Source organism: Nuphar pumila, chromosome 12 (assembly GCF_984573655.1).
Source record: "Nuphar pumila chromosome 12, dmNupPumi1.hap1.1, whole genome shotgun sequence".
NCBI classification, from domain to species: Eukaryota; Viridiplantae; Streptophyta; class Magnoliopsida; order Nymphaeales; family Nymphaeaceae; genus Nuphar; species Nuphar pumila.
The window spans coordinates 61378368-61402406 of NC_143260.1; the positions used below are offsets into that span (position 1 = coordinate 61378368).

A 24039-nucleotide genomic window follows, 5' to 3' on the forward strand; every position below is an offset into this window, starting at 1 on the left:
TCTCACAAAAAAATCATAAAAACCTACAAGTCGTAACTCTCTCTCTCTCTCTCTCTCTCTCTCTCTCTCTCTCTCTCTCTCTCTCTCTCACGGCCCAGAGGAGGGGATCTTCACGCAGTTGCTGCAGCAAGGAGGAAAAATAGCCAAGAGGTAGGATTTATGTGGTATGTTGTGTGCTTTGTTTCAAGCATATCGTGGGTTGCAGCACAGACCCAAATAAAAAAAATAGGTATAGATGCAACAAGAGTAGGTTGCTTTGGCTAAGCGTATGTGCATCGATGTAGGCTACGTGATTGATGATCTGTTCATGTTAGAAACGTTTGGTTCTTACCTATGAAATCACGAAGAAAAAGAAAATATGCAGATTGGGTTTTGTCACCTATGGTCTGCGTGTTTTGACAAATCTGATCTATATTTTTCTTTCGGTTAAATATGATCCACTTTTTTTATTACAACTGATCTGTGTTTGATATTACATTAAATTTTGTATTTCTTTTTCTTCTTTGAAGGATCTGTGTTACGATTTGATGTGTGTTTGTTTTGTTTTATGGTCTTGTGCCATTTAAGTCCAGATCTTTGCGAAGAAAAGAAAAATATGCACAAAAAGACCTGTATTTTCCTATGTTGGTTGCACAGGAAACACACATAGGTCTGTGTTAGACCATGCACATCCCTGTTGTACACATAAAAGCACAGGGCTGTGTTCGTGGTTCGGCAAACCCTGTTGTGTACTCACCTAGATATAGTTTTATTTTATTTTTATCTCAGCTTTTGTGTTTGGTTTAGGCTCAGAATTCTGAGTTTTTGCATAAAGGTTCAAACCCTATGTTAGGTATTGACAACCTGCATTTTTTAGTAGTTTGTATTTGCCTACGTTTTTGCTTGAGTTGAATCGTGATATATATATATATAAAATTCCAATCTTGTATTTGTTACCTCTTTTGAATGTTAACTTAAATCTGAAGTACTTTCTATGTATGAATCTGTAATGATTAACTGGTCAGATAAGAATCTACATTATATCTTGATAATCATAGACTTGAGAATTTAAATTTGTTATTGTAATCTAATTCTAGAGCTTGATAAAGTCTGTTACATTCATGTAAGTTTCAATTGTGTCTTTAAACCTCTGCAATTAGGCTGCTATATGCATGTTTCAGCTGCATATTTTAAATCTCTGCAACTAGGCTAATATATGTATGATTCATTTATATTTTTAAACCTCTGCAACTAGGCTGCTATATGCATGTTTCAGCTGCATTTTTTATACCTCTGCAACTAGGCTAATATATGTATGATTCATTTGTATTTTTAAACTTCTGCAACTAGGCTGCTATATGTATGTTTCAATTGTTTTTTAACCTCTGCAACTAGGCCAATTTATATAAGACTCATTTGTATTTTTAAATATCTGCTACTATACTGTCAAATATGGGTTTTGGTAATGGGTTTCATTCACACAAAAAAACTGGATTATCAAGTGTGGGTTTTAGTCATATGATTATGGACCTTTATGCATCAATTGCTTGGCACATGTGAACTCTTATACGTGAGGGGTTTGGAGTTGTTTTTCCATTTAAGTTGTTCACGTTATGGTTTTATAACTGCTAGGTTTAGCAAAAATCATGAGTATGATACGAAATATGCCCGGAGGTACTGGCGAGTGCATATCAATATTATGTGAATCATACTAGTGCGGTGTATACCTTGATAGTGGATGTGAAGGTGTTGCCATAATGATGATATGGTAAATATGTGCAGCATCTGGATTGTTCTAAACACCGTGACTATATATATATATATATATATATATATATATATATATATATATATATATATGGTGCTTGTACAAATTTTGGCTTGTGATTGAGTGTGGGTTCATAGTACCAATGTGGTGCCTTGTGTGCACTGGTGGTGAGGTAACGTTGTAGAATCTAGATCGTATGCTGGTACAGAGGATGGCCTGGGATTTGGGCATGTGTCTAAATTAGAAAAAAAATGAGGGGGGGGGGGGGGGATGGGTCCTGTGATAACCCTACCCAATAAAAAAATGTAGTTACTTCTACACATAAATCAAGATATCGCTTGACTAGTTTAAAGGCACCGAGGCGCTTGTTGTTCGACTAGTTTAGAGGTACTGAAGCACACTGAAGAGGTTTGGTGATAAAAAAAATGTGATGTTCTACTTAGGAGGTAATTCCTTGGGTTCTTGCCACTATAACAGTAAGGAGTGGTGCTTATGTGAGGGTATGGATCATCGATCCATTGGGTGTCATATTCGATAGGCACCTGTAAGATTAAGTAATAAAACTTTTGATAATGAAATTGATAAGTTAAATAAACCCTTCAGACTCTAGCTTACCTTGGAGAGGGCAAGTGGTATAAAACTCTGGGGGCATGTGTTATTTAGCTTGAAGCGACAATGGCTCGTTGGTCCAAGTCCTTAAAGTTAGTGGACCTGGACTACCAGTTTGTCTTAGGTGGTAAGTCCAAATTCTTCTGCAGAAGTTAAAGGTGCATTCTGTTTGTTGGGCCTTCAGGAGGTTCTCTCGATTATGATATCGCTCCCTTAGGATTTCAGCTTCAGTTAGACATTCGGGTTAATAAAATGCACAGTATAACAAACCCTCGAGTGTTCCCTTCTGTTTAGTCTTCTTTCCCTTGGTAAGAGGTTGAATTGTCCCGGTATGAGCCTTGTGTAATGCATCTAATTCTATCTTCGTAGCGTCAACCCACTCTTTTATGTTTTTAGCTTCATTGTAGTTAGATGGTTCATGATATAAATGCATAGCTAGAAGACAAACCCTATAGTTTGGAGAAAAAGATTCATAAGATACAAATCTAGTTGGAGGCCTATGTATTCATTCAGATCTTCTAACTCTAGTTTCTTTAATAATTGTTGATTGATTATATCTTTCAAAAGCACATGGATGCTTCCCATTATCTCATCTAGAATATTGTAAGAGATCATGAGATGGTTCTCTTTCTTCAATAGCATCATTAATAGACTCAAAATTTCCAATGTCATTATCATTAACAATTTCACTATTTGATTTAGGTACAAGAAGGCAATCTCGGTTTCTTTCATAGGTTTTTCAAAAAATCAAATTCATTTTCATTTTCAAAAAAAGTAACGTTTCTAGAAACATAAAGTTTGTCATTTGTTTGATCATAACATCGATAGCCTTTTTTATTTTCGGCATATCCAAGAAAGACACATTTTATAGCTTTAGGAGAGAGTTTGTTATATTTTTCAAGAAGCACAGAACACTTACATCCAAGTACCCTTAGCATTTTCAAGTCGAGAGAAATTTTAAAAAGTCTTTCAATAGGAGATTTATTTTCCAATATTTGAGAAGGCATTCTATTTATTAGGTAGAGTACGGTGAGGGCGGCTTCGGCCCAAAAAAATTTGGAATTTCTTTTAAAATAAGTAGAGTTCTAGTAATTTCAATAATGTGACAATGTTTTCTTTCGAAAATATCATTTTGTTGAAGGGTCCTAGGACAAGATCATTAGTGTACAATACCATGAGTTTTTAGATATGATTAAAATTCATTCGAAAGAAACTCTCCCCTTGAGTCAGAGTGGAAGACTTTAATATTTGTTTTAAATTGATTTTTAACAAAATTATGAAAATTTTTAAAACACAAAAAGACTTCGGATTTAAGTTTGAGGAAGTAAATCAAAGAATGTCTACTAAAAGCATTTATGAATATAACATAATATGAATATCCTCCTTTTGACATAACGGGAGCAGAACCCCATACATCCGAATGCACTAATTCAAAATTTTCATTAGACAATGAGGTTCTAAATCCAAAAGGAGTCATTTGCATTTTTCCAAGTATATAGTCTTCACATACAAAATCTTTATCTTCACAAAAAAATTTCAAAAATGAAAACTGAGATAATTTGGATATACTTGGGTGTCCTAATCTTTTATGCCAAAGATCTAAATTAATGTCTTTGACATGATTACATCTCTTCTATGGCCTTGCGCTTCCCTGACTGGAGAACTTACACTCAACAAGCCTTAGGTGAGAAGAAGACTTTACACCCATAATCGAAAATTTGAGAAACTGAAAAAAGATTCAAGTCTAATTTTGAAATAACCCTCACATTTGGAACAAAAAAGTTTTTTTAAATATTGTTGAGGTTTCCTATACTTTTGACTTTTAAAGAAGTGTCATCGGTGGTTGATACACATGAAAAGTATGAATTAGTGCAATCGGATAATAGAGACTCATTATAAGTCATGTGAAAAGAAGCTCCAGAATCCAAAATCAAAGAAGACTTACCCGGAAGAGAAGAGGAGGAGATGGCGGCACCGGATGTAGAAAGAATGGCTTTAAGAAATTGTGAGACAGCTTCCGTTATTTGGGCAATTGTCAAATCATTGAAGTTGCCCCCTTTCTTGGTTTATTGAGGTTCTTTACTTAAGGCGGCTACCTTTTTAAATTTGGGACAATCCGGTCTTATATGTTCTGATTCCTTACAATGATGACAAATGATTTTGCCTTTGTATCATCCTCCATTATGTCCTTCCCCATTGAATTTTCGCTCAAAGTGAGGTGGTTCATATGTTTTTACAAAACTTTTTGGGTTTTGCCATGGCAAGGACCTCATCATTAGACTTGTGCATTTCAAGTCTTGTTTCCTCTTGGCAAATTTGAGCAAGTGCCTCACTTACAGAAGGAGTTAAGGTCCTATGAAGTAAAGAGGACCTAACTCGCTTAAATTCCAGTCGGAGGCCATAAAGGAAAGAAAAAAGATTTTCTATTTCTATTTGAGATCATATCATTTCAATAGTCGAACCTTCCTATTTTGGTTCTAACATAATTAGTTCATCCCAAATAGGAGATAAAATACCGTAAAAATCTCTTACACTTTTATCTCCTTGTTTTGCATTATGTACCTTATCTTGAAGATAATATAGCCTAGCCATATCTTTTTAGATGAAGGTATTCTTTAAAAAGATCTATGCATCGCATGCCTTCTTAAACTTTGTTGATGTTCTGAAAATAAACACAGAAATCGGGGTAGAGAGAGAGGGAGAGAGAGAGAGAGACGGCTGCTTAGAAAAAAGAAAACTTGTTACCTTGGATTAGGGCTAATCACTATATTAAATAGAGATAGTCCAAAGAACGAAATTACACCCAGGTCCCTCATTAAATATTAAGATTCAAATAACCTCTAGTTTAGAAAAACTTATTTACTAAAAACCTCTTAGTCTCAACACTCCCCCTCAAGCTGGAGCATAGATATCAATCATGCTCAGCTTGTCACAACATTTTGAGAAATTTGGTCTAGCAAGAGGCTTTGTAAACATATCTGCAACTTGATCTTCTGACTTTAGATATTTGGTAGTGATATGACCAGCTTGCACCATATCTCTTACATAGTGGCAATCAACTTCAATGTGCTTTGTTCTCTCATGAAAGACAGGATTGTTCGCTATATATGTGGCGGCCTTGTTATCACACATCATAGTCATAGGAGAGGAAACCTTCACCTGAAGATCATGAAGAACAGTACGAACCCACATCAATTCAGCAGTTGTTTGGACCACAGCCCGATATTCTGATTTTGCACTCGACCTAGACACCACATTTTGTTTCTTACTTCTCCAAGAAATCAGGTTGTCTCCCAGAAACACGCAGAATCCTGTGGTAGATTTTCTATCCACTACAGATCCTGCATAGTCAGCATCAGAATAGGCCACTATCTCTAGAGTTCCACTTTTCTTGAACAATAATCCCTTTTCAGGAGAAGATTTTAGATATCTGAGAATCATTATAGCTGCATTCCAGTGTACCTCAGTTGGTTTGTCCATAAATTGGCTAATTTTGCTTACTTTTAAAGCAATATCCGGCCTGGTCACAGTTACATACAGTAGCTTCCCGACTAGGGAGCGATAGCTTTTGCTATCAACCGGTTTTGACCCTTCTTCAAACAACTGAACTTTCTGGTCCATGGGAATATTTGTTGGTTTAGCTCCTAACATTCCTGTTCAAGAACATACTTCCGTTGAGACAAAACCATCCCTTCACGGCTCCTAGCAACTTTTATACCCAGGAAATATCTCAGTGAACCAAGGTCTTTTGTAACAAAGTGTTTTTGAAGATGAGCCTTTGTGGCTTCAATATCTTTTACATTGTCTCCTGTAAGAATGATGTCATCCACATATACTACCATAACAACTATGCCTGAATTAGTTTTCTTGATAAACAGTGTATGATCTGTCGCTGACCTATTAAAGCCAAAGCGTGACATCACTTCAAACAACTTCTGAAACCATGCACGAGGACTTTGTTTCAAACCATAAATCGTCTTCCTCAATCTACACACCTTTTGACACTCCCCCTCAACCTTGAATCCTGGAGGTTGTTGCATGTAAAGAGTCTCAGATAGATCCCCATATAGAAAAACATTTTTCATATCTAATTTGCACAAGCTTCAACCATGCTGAACAGCTACTGAGAGAACAAGACGAATGGTACTCATCCGAGCAACAGGAGAAAAGGTTTCAAAGAAATCAATACCATATGTCTGAGTATACACTTTTGCTACTAATCTGGCCTTGTACCTTTCAATAGAACCATCAGATCTCTACTTTAATGTATATACCCATTTACATCCAACAATGTCAGCATCTGCTGGGGAATCAACTAGATCCCATGTATGCTGAGAGACTAAAGCATCCATTTCTTCTTGCATAGCCAGCTTCCAGCGGTTATCAAGTTCTGCCTGTTGATAATTCAGAGGAGTTTCAGCAGATAAGGCTGAAATAAACGTTTTCATCTGATTTCCAATTCTGGCATCGGAGACAAAATGAGATATAGGATATAAGGTACATTGTCGTGTCCCTTTGCGTAGAGCAATAGGCTTGTTATCATCATCATGAAGATCACTATTGTCAGTAGAACTTACCTCAGGGAAAGAAGAAGATGAAGGCACTTGCGGAGGTGGAGCTCTATGTACATATACCAATGGAGGATCATTAAATCTTGAAGAAGATGAAGTTTGGTTTGGTAATGAGGGCACAGACTCCAAAAAAAAGGAGGTATAGGTAATGGAAAAGACTCAGCTGGATCAACCTGCAGCGGGGAACCGGTACTAGAGAAATATGGAGTGGATTCCAAGAAAGATACATCTGCACTGACATACTCTCGGCGAGAAATAGGATCATAACATCGATATCCCTTTTGATTTTTGGGATAACCTATAAATATGCATTTGGTAGCTTAAGCAGCTAATTTATCATGGTCAGGTCCAAGTTTGTGTACAAAACAAACACATCCAAATATTTTTGGCGAGAAAGAGAAGAGTGGAGCATTAGGTTTTAGGATATGTAATGGAATTTGATCACCCACAGATGATGAAGGCATGCGGTTGATCAGATAACAAGCGGTGGTAATTGCATCACCCCAGTATAACGCAGGAACATTGGATTGAATCATAATGGTCCGGGCAACATCAAGCAGATGCCGATGTTTTCGCTCAGCCACCCCATTTTGTTGAGATGAATAGGCACAGGAAGTTTGGGGTTGAATGCCATGATCTTGGTAAAATTGTAACAGAACTTTTGATTTAAACTCAAGAGCATTATCAGTGCGAACAATCTTGACAATAGATTCAAACTGAGTTTTTATTTCAAGAATTAAGGATTTGATAATACTTGGAACTTCAGATCGTTCTTTTATTAAAAACACTCATGACAACTTAGAGAAATTATCAACAATAACAAGGTAATATCGACACTGAGTCCTAGTAGGAATCTTACTAGGACCACATACATCTGCATAAAGAAGTTCAAAAACTTTATTACTAGACTGACTCTGACTCAAAAGGAACGAACTTCGATGATGCTTGCCCAGCTGACATGCTTCACACTGAAAGGATGTAGTGGAAGGAATTTGAGGAAAGACAAACCGAAGCTTTGACAATGAAGGATGACCAAGTCGACGATGCTACTGAACAGGACTGAATGAGTGTTCTAGTGCAGCATGAACATTCCTCACTAGATAATGTAGGTAGTAGACTCCATTTTCTTCATAGCCTCCACCAATCTTCTTCCCCGTCAGCAAATCCTGAAAATGACAACCCATTAGATCAAATATTACTCTACAGTTTTGCTCTTTTGTAAGGCAACTAACAGAGAGTAGACTTTGAGGAAAGTTTGGAGCATGAAGAACATTTTTCAATTGTAAGGAGGAGGATATAAAAATATTTCCCTGACCAACAACCGGGGAGGAACTCCCATCAGCTAATGAGACTCCTCGATGAACAGTAATATCCTTTAGATCTGAAAAAACAAGTGAATTTTCACACAAGTGTCTGGATGCACCTTAGTCAATAATCTGTAAGGAAAAGAGGCGGAAGCACCAATAGAGCAAAAGTCACTCTTAAAGAGTGACAAAGAACACAAACACCAAATGTGCACAAACAAAACTCTCAAATATAGAAAATGACTTAAAGTCATAAGTTGGATATTATTGAAGAAAGAAAGAGAAGGGTTAAAAACCCATGCTATAAGAGGAGAACACCTCCTCTATTTATAAAGGAGGGAGGCTCAAAGAAGGGACTACAAGGGGGCTCCCTTGTAGTCGTTGGGAGCTCCAACTGTCAGAAATCTGACCGTTGGGGCCCCAACGACTACAAGAGTGGGGGCCCTTGTGGTCATCCAAAAGAAAGAAAAATAAAAAGAAAAAAGGAAAAAGGAAAAAGGAAAAAATGAAAAATACATTGGCTGATTTACAAGAATACCCCTATCGGGTATTTCAATAAAAGAGAATACGTATATATATATATATACATATATGTATATATATACTTATATATATACGGATGTATATATATATATATGTATATGTATATATATACATATTTTAACACGCCCCCTCAAACTTTACGGGGAGAAGACCGAAAGTTTGCTAAGGAGAAACATAAAGCATGGAGTTGGGAGCGCCTTGGTCAAGAAGTCAGCTAGTTGATATTCTGAAGTAACATATGGTAATGAGATAGTCCCTCTGAGGTATTCGTCTCGAACATAATGGCAATCCATTTCGATATGCTTGGTCCGCTCATGAAAGGTGTGATTGCTGGCAATGTATATCGCACTTTTGTTATCACAGCAGAGCTTGGTGCGACTGAAAATGAAAACGCCCATGTCAGCAAGGAGACTTCTGAGCCATACGATTTCCATAGTTGTCATTGCCATGGCCCGATATTCAGCTTCAGTGGATGACAGTGAAACCTTCTGCTGCTTCTTGCATCTCCACGAAATGAGGGATTCACTTAAAAAAATACAAAGACTCGTTATTGAGATACGATCATTGGGATTTCTTCCCCAGTCAGCATCAGTAAAAGCAGTTAAGTCAAGAGATGAGGAAGAGGATAAGAAGAGTCCCTTGGATATAGTATTTTTGATATATCGCACAATTCTCATTACGGCTGCCATATGAACCGAAGTAGGTGCATGCTGAAACTGGCTTGCTGCATGAACAGCATGAGCTATGTCTGGACATGTGATGGATAGATAGGTGAGAGATCCGATTAATTGACGGTAGGGGGTTGGATCCTCAAGTAGAACACCATCTTCAAGTCTCAGTTTTGCATTAATAACTTCGGGAGTCTCAACTTTCTTTTCATCAGATATTCCTGACTTGGTACAAATTCCTGCAGCTAATTTCATTTGAGATAAGATGTATCCTCGCGGGAAATAAGCCACTTCAATCCCTAAAAAATATCTCAAGTAACCAAGGTTAGACATATCAAAAGTTTCTTTTAACATGGACTTTACATCATTTACTCCCTTTTTGTCATTCCCAGTAATGATCATATCATCAACATACAGTAGGAGCATAATAATGGAGTCACTTGTCCTTTTAACAAAAAGAGCAGTGTCATTATAGCAAGAAGAAAATCCTAAATTGATTAATATGTTACTAAACCTATCATACCAAGCTTTAGGAGCTTGCTTAAGTCCATATAAAGCCTTTTTTAATTTCAAAATTTTTCCATTTAAATTCATACCTGGAGGCGGTTCCATATAAACTTCTTCATTTAAATTTTCATTCAAAAAGGCATTTTTGACATCAAGTTGAAAGATTGGCCATTTTTTAACTGAGGCTATAGCAATAAGAGCTCAAACACTAGTCATTCGAGCAACTGGGGCAAAAGTTTCATCATAATCTACCCCATACTCTTGGGCATATCCCTGGGCTACCAACCTAGCCTTATATCTTTCCAATGAACCATCACTCTTAGTTTTTACTTTAAAAACCCATCTACATCCAATGGGTTTCTTGCCATTGGGAGGATCAATGATTTCCCAAGTTTGTGCCTTTTTAAGAGCATTAAGTTCTAGTTCCATAGCTTCATTCCAATGAGCACATTGCTTAGCGTCATTGTAATGAGATGGTTCATGAAAGGAGTGAAGAGCAAGTAGGCATGCTCGAAAGTTAGGAGAAAAGGAATCATAAGAAACAAATCTATTTGGTATTTTGGAAATCCGATTTGATCTTCTTTGAGAGGTCTCATTGATGGATTCACTTTGGGAAAACTTTTCAAGGGCACAAGGAGGATTTCTTTCATTCCTTCTAAAGTAGACTTGAATTTGTCTTGAAACATTTTCTTCTAAGTTTTGATCATCACTCGAATGTTCAAAAAGATCTTCACTAAGGGATTCACTAGGATCAATATCATCATCTATGATGTTTTCTTTAGGCAATAAGTCAAATAGAAAGGAATAATCAATATTTTCATTTGGTTGGTGCGAAAAACAATTTTCCTCTTCAAGGAATGTGACATCTTTAGAGATATAAAGCTTGTTTTTAAGAATGTCAAAACATCGATAACCTTTTTGTTTTTCGCCATATCCCAAAAAGATACATTCAATAGCCCTAGGAGAAAGTTTATCATTCTTGTGAGTTAGAACAAAACATTTACATCCAAAAATTCTTAGTCTTTTATAATCGGGAGACATTGTAAAGTTTTTCAAATGGAGAAAGATTTTTCAACGAGGATGGAGTTCTATTGATAAAATATGTAGAGGTTAGAACCGCTTCGGCCCAAAAGGATTTTGGAATATTTCTTGAAATTAATAACGTTCTTGTAGTTTCAATTATGTGTCTATGCTTTCTTTCCGCAAGACCATTTTGTTGCGAAGTGTTGGGGCAAGAACGTTGGTGAAAAATTCCATTTTTTTTTAAATAGTTTTGAAAGTCATTGGACATATATTCACCTCCCGAATCGGACCTAAGAATAGATAGATTTCCCAAAAATTGATTTTTGACCATTACATGAAATTCTTTAAAGAAGGAGAAAACTTCGGATTTGCGACTTAGGAAGTAAATCCACGTAAATCGAGTGAAGTCATCAATAAAGACCACATAATATGAAAAACCTCCTTTAGACAAAATAGGGGAAGGTCCCCACACATCGGAATGAATAAGTTCAAATGGCCGAGTGGTAAAGTAACTTCTTTGAGGAAATGGGGTAGCTTTAGATTTCCCAAAAATGCAATCTTTACAAGTCATGTGATTGTCTTTACAAGTATTGTTCAAAAACGGAAAAAGAGACATTTTTACAAAATTTGGATGGCCAAGTCTCTCATGCCATATTCCAATACTTTTGTCTTTTACAAGATTGCAAGATGACTTAAATGGAAGAGTCAAAAAATCCATAAAGTAGCGGTCACCCCTTCTATGGCCTTGCCCAATCAGCTTCCCTGACCGGAGATCCTGCACGGTGCAATCTTTAGGTGAGAAAGAGACTTGGCATCCATGATCAGTGATTTGAGACACGGAAAAAAGGTTTAAATTAATTTTAGGAACGATTCTTACTTTAGGAACGAAAAAGTTTTTAAAATCAAGTGATCCAATACTTTCAATTTTTAATGATGTACCATCAGCCGTTGAAACACAAGAGGATATGGGTTCGGAAAAAACATTTGAAAGAGAGTTTTTATGAGATGTCATATGAAAAGAAGCACCAGAGTCTAGTATCCACATACCTGGAGGTGATGAAGAGTAGGTGATGGCGGCCCCGGATGTTGAAGGAGAAGCCTTGAGAAGATGTTGGAGAACTTCGGAGATGTGATTTAGAGTGTCTTTGATGTCTCCTTCTTTGGTACTTGCTTCCTTTGGAGAATTTTCCCCAACTGCGGCTACCTTTCCTTTGAGTTTTGGACAAACCGGTCTAATGTGTCCCGGTTCATTACAATAATGGCATATTATTCTCTTTCTAGGCCCATTACTATTTTTGTTAAAATGGGGAGGTCTATATGCTTTAACATTCGATCCGGGCCTAGTAACGGCCAAAACTTCATCACTCTTAATGCTCAAGCCAAGTCGAGTTTCTTCTTGACATATCTCGGCAAGGGCATCTTCAATAGGTAGGGCTTTGCTTCTATGGAGAAGAGATGCCCTTGTTCAAATTCCGGGCGAAGACCATGAAGAAATTGAAAAAAAATGTTCCTTTTCAATTTGTTCCCTCCTTAATTCAATATCTTCTGGAGCCACCCACTTAGGCTCAAGAAGAGCAAGTTCATCCCAAAGAGGAGTTAGAGAGCTAAAATAGTCCCGGACACTCATGTCCATTTGTTTGGTGGAACGGATTTTTTCTTGACAAAAAAATTGTCGAGCAAGATCCTTTTGGGTATACATACCCTTAAGGAAAAACCAAGCCTCATTGGCCCTTCTAAATTTGGCAATATTAGCACAATTTTTAAGGTCAACATTATTCATAAACCATGCCAAAATTTTGGCATGGTTACTTTCCCAATCCTCAATTTTCGATTGATGATCATTAATAGCTTTGATGCGCTCATCGCCATCTAAAGCCTTTTCAACTTCATTTTCGATTTTGGTGAGAACAAGAGAGGGTTCGGGAGTAGTTCCCATAACAAAACCCCAAAGTTTCTTACCTCTAAGATGATTTTCCATAGCGGAGGCCCACATGAGATAGTTGGACCCATTTAGCTTAAAAGAAAGCTCCACTTTAGAGTCACCTTCCATCGACACCAAAAAGTCCTTCCTTTCTTCAAAAAATGAGAGTCACACGTTCCAAAGAAAAGCCCAATCACCAACCGAGCTCTGATACCATGTAAGGAAAAGAGGCGGAAGCACCAATAGAGCAAAAGTCACTCTTAAAGAGTGACCGCTAGAGCCAAGAACACAAACACCAAATGTGCACACACAAAACTCTCAAATATAGAAAATGACTTAAAGTCATAAGTTGGATATTATTGAAGAAAGGAAGAGAAGGGTTAAAAACCCATGCTACAAGAGGAGAACACCTCCTCTATTTATAGAGGAGGGAGGCTCAAAGAAGGGACTACAAGGGGGCTCCCTTGTAGTCGTTGGGAGCTCCAACGGTCAGAAATCTGACCGTTGGGAGCTCCAACGGTCAGAAATCTGACCGTTGGGGCCCCAATGACTACAAGAGTGGGGCCCCTTGTGGTCATCCAAAAGAAAGAAAAATAAAAAGAAATAATAAAAAAGGAAAAAAAGGAAAAATGAAAAATACATTGGCTGATTTACAAGAATACCCCTATCGGGTATTTCAATAAAAGAGAATACGTATATATATACATATATGTATATATATACTTATATATATGGATGTATATATATAAGTATATGTATATATATATATATACATATTTTAACATAATCCACTTACTGTCAGTCGGATGAAGATGATTTCCTGTTGAGTAGGCAACACCAGCTACAGGAGGAGTTGAGCTCAAGGGGCGAAGAGCTATCAATTCATCATATTCAGCACGACTGAGGGTGATACTACTATCACTTGCAGAGATATTATCCTGTACATTTGTTGCTTCGAGAGTAGTAACATTTGCTTTAGGAGCATAAGACTTTGATGAAGAAGAGGTTGGCCGACCATGCTTATCCCAGCAACGATCTTCTAAATGTCTAGATTTTCCACAGAATGTACATTGAAGTTTTCCTCTGCCTCTCATACCTCGTCCACGACCTCGTCCTCTGATATTCTGAATATTTCCACGCCCATAACCAGACGAGACAACAAGAGCAGATGACTGAGTCATAGGCTGAGATTGTGGAAGAGAAATCGCAAGTCTACTCAGACGATTGTATGCATTAGCAAGAGTAGGTACATCTGATCCAGTCAACATCTGGACTTTTGCAACAGAAAATTCTGAAGAGAGACCTGTAAGAAACCGAGCAACCATAGTTTGTTCTTGATGATCCTTTTGTTTTGTGCAACAAAGAGGCCTGTAAGCATTGAGTCTTTTAAATGCAGCTTTGACAGAGGCATAGTATTGGGCCAAGGTCTAATCTCCCTGATGCAAATTATATATTTCCTGTTCGACTTGCAGGATACGACTCACATTAGTCTCTTGTGAGTACGTATCTCGAAGATTATCCCACATCTGTTTGGCAGTATGATAGTAAATTAAACCATCTGCAATATGGGGTTCGACACTATTCATGATCCATGACATAACTATGTCATTATCTTCATCCCAAGTAACGTATTTTCCAACCTTTTCATTAGGTTCATCTTCCAACAAGATATGTTTTCTACGATGTCCTGATACCGACATCATAAAAGTTCTGGACCACCTGGCATAGTTAGTTTCATTCAACCTAACAGAGGAACCATACGAGAAGGGGTTTGCAAAAGCCTTATATTCCCCAATATGTTCAATTTTGGAGTCACATTTCAAGGATTCACCCATACTGAATATTGAATCAAAAATTGTTGTTAACAATTTGTTTTTCACAACACTCCTGCTACAACTGAAAAAAATATTTCACGACACAGCCTGCTGCTTCCACGAACAGAAACTGTTGTTAACATTATGTTTTCACAGCACTCATGCTACGACTGGAAAAATAATCCATAACACAGTCCACGAACAGAGAACTGATATTAACATTCAGTTCTGATCACGTCTGAAATCAAACAACTCGGTTCCACGAACACAGCCTGTTGTTTCCACGAACAGAAAACAAAAAAAAAATCCACGACACAACAGGAATCACGACTGCTGATATTTATGTTCTGAGAAATGAACAACCAAATAAGATCTGAGAGGAACTCGGCACTCAGATTCACTACCAACGACAGCATGTTACGGCAAAAAAAAATAATATTTCACGATATAGCAGGGAATCACGTCTGAAATCAAACACCCAAATAGATTTTAAGGAAAACTCGGCACCTAGATTCACGACCCACGATAACATGCGCACGCAGATGCATAGAGATCACGACCGTTGCTCCCATATAGATCACGACATCCAGAACTTTCATTTTTTTTTTCGTTGGAAGATTGATCACGCTCCCAAGATCAACTGCTTTGATACCATGTTGATGTTCTGAAAATAAACACAGAAATCGGGGTAGAGAGAGAGAGAGACGGCTGCTTAGAAAAAAGAAAACTCGTTACCTTGGATTAGGGCTAATCTCTATATTAAATAGAGATAGTCCAAAGAATGAAATTACACCCAGGTCCCTCATTAAATATTAAGATTCAAATAACCTCTAGTTTAGAAAAACTTATTTACTAAAAAACTCTTAGTCTCAACAAACTTGATGATATTGGTGGCGATTTTGAACTCTATGGTATTTATAAATCATGAGAGAATTTGAGCATTACTCGCTTCCCAATCTTCCAATTTGTTTTGATATTCTTGTAAAGCTTTTTTTTTTCTTCTTCAGACAAAACTTTGACTTTATCTCCTTCTCTTCTAGTTAATTTGAGTTGCGGTTCATTAGTGGTCCCACTAACAAAGCCCTATAATTTTTTTCCTTGATATGATTCTCCATTGTCGTCGCCCACATCAAATAATTATTCGCATTGAGCTTATAGGAGATGATGGAGGCAGAATCTCTTTCTCCCATAATGATTACAAGAATTTTTTGAGTTGAGGAATTTAAGGATGACCACGAGTGTGAAGAGCACCACCACAGGTAGGATCCCAAGAAAGCTTCTACTTTTTCAAGAGCCTAGCTTTGATACCATGTAATGAAATGATAGAGCACTATTACAATACCAATGAAAAGCTACACAAGTGCACAAATATAAAATGGTCTCTAATGAACCAACAACAATCTCACAAAAGAGACAACAAATATCACTTTTACAATAAAACAAGAGGCACAAAGCCTAAAAGAATAAAAGAGGATTTGTATTCTCACAAAAAGCTTTAAAAAAGCATGCTATTACAAGAGGGAGTGAGGCTCTATTTATAGAGCCTCACTTGAGCATAAAGGGGGCATTCCAACAGTCGTTAGACAGCCTCCAACTGTCATATTTATGACCGTTGGGGGCAGTCCAACGACTAGTTGGACGGACTGCCCCCAACGGCTACAAGAATTACAATATACGAAAAAAAAGGACTTTTCAGTCCTTAATGGACTGTGCTAAAAATACTTTACATGAAATGACCATAATACCCCTGATATACGTATATTTATAAATATATGTATATCAGTGAGTATATACACAATATTTTAACAGAATGCAGCTATTCTAGCACCATGGTATCCACTTCACGTTTTTTGTAAGCAGAACCAGCAAAAGAATAGACTGAGAGAAAAAAGAAGGGTTGTGATTCCTGTGAATGAAATGGAGAAGAAATGCAGAAACAAAGAGAAGATGGAGAAAAGACAAGATTTCTATCTTACACTATGAATGTTCTTGATATATGATATATTTACATACTTCCAGGACAAAAAAACATAATAAATACATGCACCTTTTTTCCCAGTAAATGGCAAAGATGTAACTTGACTAGAATAGCAACCATTTAAATATGAAAGTATACTCAACTTTAAGACAGTGTCAGACATACTTCAAGATGCATTCAGAAAGATTAGAAAAGTTAAACCACATATATAGAAACCCCAGGTAAACAAAAAGTCTAGGCAAGTTACCTCAACTTCTTGGCTACTTTTTGAATTTTTGAGTTCAACTATTGGATCGAACTCTTCTTTTAACAGAATTGCTTCTTTATTGGGAGAGTCAGCAAACTCGGAAGGAGATTTTCCAAGAGCCTGTAAACATCAACAAAGAAAGATTTGATGATCACCACGTAATTGTTATTACAACTTCCATAAGTGCAACTTAAAAATAACAAGGAATATATGGGAAGCAATAAAACATCAGGTAACAAAGTTAACAAACCATAATAACCTGTTGTTGTAATGAACAATGTACCTCTGTTACCAGAACAAAGAATCCTATAACCAAACAGTTTTATGTGTTTTCTGCTCTTATAAAAAAACAATAAAATATATTTGCAATATAGTCACCAGTATCATTCTCAGAAATTTCTTGCCGAGGTTTTTTCTTGGAGTTATTTTCAAAATGTGATTTTCTCGGGAAAACCTCAGAACTTTAAAAAAAATGGATAAATTTATAGAAATTAAATAAAAATGCAAAAATTGAAAAAAAAATTAAAATAAATAGAAAATTCCTTGTTTCTTTTTTCTTCTTTCTTCTTCCTTCTTCCTCTTCTTTCTTCCTTCTTTTGTTCTTTCTTCCTTCCTTTCCTTCCTTTCCTTCCTTTCCTTCCTTCCCTTCCTTCTCCTCTTGCTTCCTTCCTTCCTTTTGTCTGGTTGCCGCTCCTCTTCTCTCCTCCTTTTTCTCATCCCTTCATTCTCATCTTCCTTCCTTTCCTTCTTTCCTTCCCTCTCTGGCTGTTTCCTCTTCTTTCCTCTTTCTTTTCTCTTACCTTCTTTCTTTCCTTCTCCTCTTCCTTCCTTCCTTTTCCGCTTCTTTCCTTCATTCTCCTCTTGCTTGCTTGCTTCTCTTGTCCTTTCCTGTTTGAAAAAAACTCCCAAATCTGATTAAATTGGTTGCTTTTGTTTGGAAAGATTTTGATGATTTTTCAGTTTTTATCTTTAATAAAAAAAAAGGTTAAAAATAGGCATTATTTCTTTGCTTAAAAGTATAGTGATATTTTACCAATACTTTTGGCTCAGTTAAAAATGTCAATATTATCATGATATTTTGAAAATATCAGCAATATCAATGGCTATGATTCACACCTAGAAGTCCTTGTCATATGCAAAAACAAAACAAAGGAAGTTGAATTTTCTTTCATACAAAGACTAAAGAAAAGAAAGATCCCCCTACTATCCAAAAAAGGCTTTATTCCACACTTAGTTAAAATCCTGCCTAGGCTACCTAGGCACAAATCTACAGCCGAGGTGCGCAGGCAAGTACCTAGGTTGGAGGAAGGGCACCAAGGATGGTATTTTACATTTATTTTTATAATATTTAAAACATTATAATCACATTTTTTGGAGTATTTTGAAATATTTAAGTGTTTTAGTTTTTTCCTTATTTTCATACTTTTAGTAATTTTATTTTAAATATTTTTTGTTCTTTTATCTATCTCTAAATCACGCAGCTAAACAAATATTTGTTTAGATGAAGTTGAATGTTATAAATGTAATTATGTTTAATTATTTAGATTCATTCATGAATTTTTTTAAGTTTCAGTTGTTTAGCATCATAAACTGTGTTGAATATATATTTTGTATTATTTTTAAGAATTTATTGTAATTTTTTTATTTTTTATTTTTTTTGGGTCCCGACTAGGCTGACTAGCCCTGCCTAGGCACCGGTTAGACCTTTTAGGGGGCTGGCAGATAGGTGCCAACATAGTGACAAACGTTTTTTTCGGCACAATCTTGTTTGTCAAAAACTTGCGAGAAATTGAAAAAATTTCATAAATCTCGCATATTTTTTTGCAAAATCTTGGCAATAAAAAAATAAATTAAAAAATATAAAAAAAATTATAAGAAAATATTAATACAAATTATTTATAAATAAAATTACATGGTTTTTTCATGATAAATATTTGTTTAAAACGTAAATATTGTGTTTAAATCGCAGTGTTTATGTATTTTTCAAAAATCTCGCAATATTTTGAAAATCTCGTGAGAAATTGCCGTTTTAAATTGCCAGGCAATTTCTCATGATATTATCGCAAGACTTTCATAAATCTCGCGATATTTGTTACAGAGGTGCCAACTAGCGCTTTTGAATACTTAGATTCCACACATAAAAAAGAAAAGTTCAAATTTTCAACATTTCAACTCACACAACCTATGTCACAACGACACTCCATTGCACCCGTCGTACCTGTATCGACACGGTTGGACACGGGTACTGGTACGGGTACAGGTACACGTCTGGTACGGTTCAATCCCGCACCGGATCAGGTCCAACCCTGATCCGACCGTGCCTGGATGGGGGAGAGAGAGAGAGAGAGAGAACTAGAGGGGGAGGGGAAAACGAGAGAGAGAGAGAGAGGTAAACGAGAGGGGGGGCAAACAAGAGAGAGAGAGCAAAAAGGGGGCCTTCCCCTTTTATAAGATATGTTATATATGGATCCTAATATAGTGGATCCATGTATAATCCAAATTGAAACCCAACTCTCTCTCTCTCTCTCTCTCTCTCTCTCTCTCTCTCTCTCTCTCTCTCTCTCTCTCTCTCTCTCTCTCTCTCTCTCTCTCTTTATATTTATATATATAGCCGTGTCTCCGTACCCGCATTTTTTAAAATTGTTGTATTGTACCCTCCGTACCCGTACCCATGTGACATAGCACACAACAATACCTCATCAGCCATCATATTTTCTTTCATGTACTAGAATACAAACAACTAAATAAAACCCACAGTTAGCCATATACATGCATCAGTTCATCAGATCTCATTACGATGACTGTCCTGTCATGTCCAGGTACAACAAAAATTTTCAATCTTTGTAATCACTAAATGAACATTAATCAGTTTCAATGAGTATCAATGAGTTTTCTTAAAGAATAAAATGTGCACTATATCCACCATCTAGTCTTTATGCCACTCTACACAAAGTGCCAAGCTCAGGTTCAGGAATTTCACTTACAGAATATGTGAAGAGTGTTTCAAGCAGCAGCTCTGCATCATCTGCACCTGGATATGATATAAATGTATTAATTGCATATTCAATTTAACCATCCATATACACAACAAGGATGAGCATACCATTTTCTTCGATGGCCCGATCAACAAGCTCACTAGAGAATCCCATCCCCACAAAGTGAGATTTCAAGGAGCCCTGTGATGTGCTTGCAACACATTGCTAAGATCAAACAGCACATTTGTGAGGAAGTCATAATGAATAAACAACACATTCCTAAGATTAAACAAGAAATATCTGAGGAATACATAATGAACAAAAGCAAACCAATGCTCATGAGCATGTATGAGCACTTAGATGTAGTTCCCACAATTTTGAGTCATAATCCTCATAACCTCAGCTTCTAAGTGCATCGCTCAAGTTGTTCGTGATTAACCACAAAACAGACATTTGCAAAAGAGCACCAAAAGACTAAGGCCATCAAATGAGTTTTTAAACAATTAACTAAGGAACTGATTGACTGCTCATAGGAGCATCACAGGTGGCAGAAGAAAGATAAGTAACCTGCACTTTCTTTGTATCAGTTGGATTTGAAGATGGCTCTGAACCTAAAAAAATAACTTTTGGCAATTTACTCTCGATCTCACCCTCATCATTTGAAGAACTGTATCCATGATTATTTGCATTTTCCTACATAATGAAAAATGTAATTGCCATTTTGAATCAGAACAAGAAAAAAAAAACAATATTAAAAAAATAAAGGGCAAAAGCCAAGGGTACCATTCAAATAATTGCAAAAACACCAGGGAAAGATCACCGGGTTGCAATTCACAGCTTGCCAAAAGGCTTCTTGGAGGTCTGCAAAAACCTGACATTCATGTAATTGATGATAGCATCATTCAACCAATCAAACTTCTGCTGAATCAGAAAAATTCAATAGAGCATCATTAAATTGTGCAGCATTTTTCACTTTACAAAAGAATATCTTCGACTGATTTGTCTTTTTCTCTGTATATTCGTTTTCTGGTTTCTTTTTCTTCAATAGGCTTGTCATAATGGTTAAAATGAGTGCAATAATAACAAAGTTCAGAAACGAGCATAAGAATACAGTTTTTAATCTTTGAGGCATTTAACAGAATCTTTCATGATGTTTCCCAGTTAAAATGGTGAGATGACCAGAGCAAGCTGAAGGGAGAGAAGCAAGAATAGAATCATGGTAGCACAATTATTTAGCCAAGCTTACTCTGAAAACTTGTTAGATGCCCTCTTTTTAAGTTAGTTCATCAGCTTTTATTATGCTGAACAAAGACAACAGTGATAAAGTCACTGAACCAGGTACCACTAACCTTTTATTGTGTTCAGCAATGTTTTTTGGTAAGATCCTCATTTCCTGTGAGACAGCAAAGCTAACAGAAGGACCACAGTGGCCTGACATACAAATAGAAGCAGGACCATAATCATGGGAGAAGACAAAGAAAGAAGAAGAAGAGAGCATGCAATCTCTGGATTCTATGATGTACATCAGTGCATTGTTCAGGACCAAACTCCTGCACCATTCAAGCTTATCCTGCAGATCACCAGCAAGTGCTTCTATGGCATACTATAAAGTAGCATTGTGTTTAAGAACAAGATCCAGATTACAGAAGCCCAATATATTGAACAACAGCTATTTTGGGAAAATGTAAAAGGCCAAGAACTTGAGACATGCTTTATTCATCCCACTTATCAAGCTGTCTAAATATTACAAAACCACTATCCAAATCCAAACACAGCTTTCTCGCTTGCTAATAACCATTTCATCCGACTGACGAGATGCTGTAAGTCATTACAAATCGCAACACTTGAACGCAATTGAAGTATTATTGTAATACAATGTTTAATGTTCTTGTAGCTATTTTCCATGTTTTAGATTTCACTGCAGTCATCTTGTGTCACAAATGCATCGAATTTACTAAAACATTTGAATTGCCACAGACGCATATATTCTTCTATTCTTTTTTTTAATATATTCTTCTATTCAGGTCATGGTAATGGCATTCATTTCATGCTCCAGAGAGTAGGGAACACAGTTTCTACCCGATCATGAACAGAGAGGGAACGAAGTTCACACTCCGTCATGCACTCAACCATATAAACTTAATAACCAATAAACGACTACATTATTCTATTATAACTCCCAAGGATAACAACCTCAGAACAACACCATATGGAATCTACAAAAGGGAGACACCAATTACCTGAAAACACCTGTTAGCGTTAATCTAGAATCACACAACCAAGTAATCCTAAGCAGTCAAAAAACAATTTTTACGAAGAAGCAACAACAAACATGTAAGAGTATCACATATTTCGCGAAAAGGACTACTATCATCGACGAAGCTAAAGCGTCAATCGAACACAAGCTAATGCATTGACGACAGCTTAGAATATCATAACCCCAACAACACAGACTAACCATCAGATAAGAAAGAGAGATTGGATCATGTGTTTCAAGAAGAATGAAGATTTTCACCAATACCATTCACTTGGGAAAAAACTTGCTCCTATTTCCCCCTTCTTTCTCCAAATATCAAACAAAAAACCCAGGAAACAGCAAAATATGCATCCCTTCACATGTAATAAACTAAAAAAGGGGGGGGGGGGGGGGGGGGGGGGGAAAGTCGATACTCTCTAGTGTAAAATAAATTGAAAATATGTACATATAGCTTTTTGTTTTTTCAGGGAATAGCAATAAGAAACGCATGCACACTTAATATCAGCAAAATGGTGGGAGCAAAGTTAACATCAAAAGTTTCCAATGGAAGAGAGAAACCAGATAGGTGAAGAGAGAGAGAGAGAGAGAGGAAGATGGAGAGAGAGATGCAATTGAAGCAAGAGGTAGAGATATCGTGGGTGGTTGAAGACGAAGTGTGGAAGCGTGAGTTACCTCGAAGAAAAATGAATGAACCCTGTGCAGCTGTAGCAGTGTAACTGCAGGCACTCTCTCCCTTGTACTTTCCCCATCTCTCTCTCTCTCTCTATATATATATATATATTTAAAGGTAAGCTGGGGTTAGGCGGACCCTACCAGAACACCACCCGCCCCCCCATGTGGCAGCGATTCGATCCTGCGCCTTCAGCAAGACACAGTACCCCGCTTACCACATGGGATATAGAGAGAGAGTGAGGTATTATGAGCATCTGACCATGCACAAATCTTATTATAGGGATTTTCTCGGCAGGAAAAAATCTCCCGATAAATTTAGAAAATCTGTTTTGCTGGAGAAACCAATGAAGGTATTGATATACTTCAATTTGAAAATTACATAATATATATATTTAAGAAAAAACATTTACAATATAAGTATATACATATAAATACCATTTTAATAACGTGATAATATTGTGATAAAAAACATGATATTTTTAAAATAAATGATATTCCGAAAATGTCATGTATGTTCCAGATTATATCAGTTTTTTTAAAATCTGGCAATAAATAGAGAGATTTTCGAAAAGACGTCATTATTGGTTATCACAGTTGGCAATACGTAAAAGTTGAAACGGCAAAAATCGTCTAATATTGAATATTGAATTTGAAAGGTCTCGTATTGAAATTTACGCCTGAAAAAACAGCATTAAAAAATGAATCGCAAAAAAATCGTCAAACAATGCATACGGGTTTAATTCGATTTAAATTGTATAAAACGGTGTCAAAAAAACGGCGTAGATTTTCCTGTGAGAAACAAGTTAGAATATAGGAATCGTGAGATTCAAATTCAAACTCAAGATCTGACCCAATTGGATTCATAATTGAGTTTTTTTTTTAAGTATTTTGTTTAAATATAAATGTTTGTGTTCTTAACGCTTTGTTCAAAAGAACACGTTTTTTTACCGACCTTTTGAAAAAAGACGGAGTTTCAGTCGTTTTTCTCATTTTCAAAGTTTTATTGTACGGGACGTGTTTTAAAATTTAAACGGAGTTTTGATGGCTATGTTTGTGACTATGGTTTTAAGTTGTCTGATGGGAGAGAGGATGGCGACCGGTTCGAATCCGAAGAAGGTTGTTGTAATAAAGCTTTCGGGGCAAACATTTCGGACAAGGGTGGGGTTTAGTGAATCTAATCGCATCTGGAATTCTGGATGGATT

General features: G+C 36.6%; 1 protein-coding gene across 4 annotated transcripts in view; it reads right to left on the reverse strand.

The window, feature by feature from the left end:
- Positions 1-22926, reverse strand: part of LOC149820971 (putative inactive DNA (cytosine-5)-methyltransferase DRM3) — a 149764-nt gene extending 126838 nt beyond the window's left edge. For 2 of the 4 annotated variants that reach the window (XM_089982147.1, XM_089982145.1), the window contains exons 1-6: positions 22837-22911; positions 20691-20768; positions 20475-20600; positions 20036-20132; positions 19917-19963; positions 16933-17052 (exon numbers count right to left, since the gene is read on the reverse strand). In XM_089982147.1, the coding sequence (XP_089838273.1) occupies positions 16933-17052; positions 19917-19963; positions 20036-20132; positions 20475-20600; positions 20691-20693 (393 nt within the window). In that variant the 5' untranslated portion in view covers positions 20694-20768; positions 22837-22911. Of the gene's footprint in view, positions 1-16932; positions 17053-19916; positions 19964-20035; positions 20133-20474; positions 20601-20690; positions 20779-22722; positions 22795-22836 lie in introns of those variants that run through there. The other 2 variants (XM_089982144.1, XM_089982146.1) reach the window with 2 other exon arrangements.
- Between the last annotated feature and the right edge of the window lie 1113 nt (positions 22927-24039).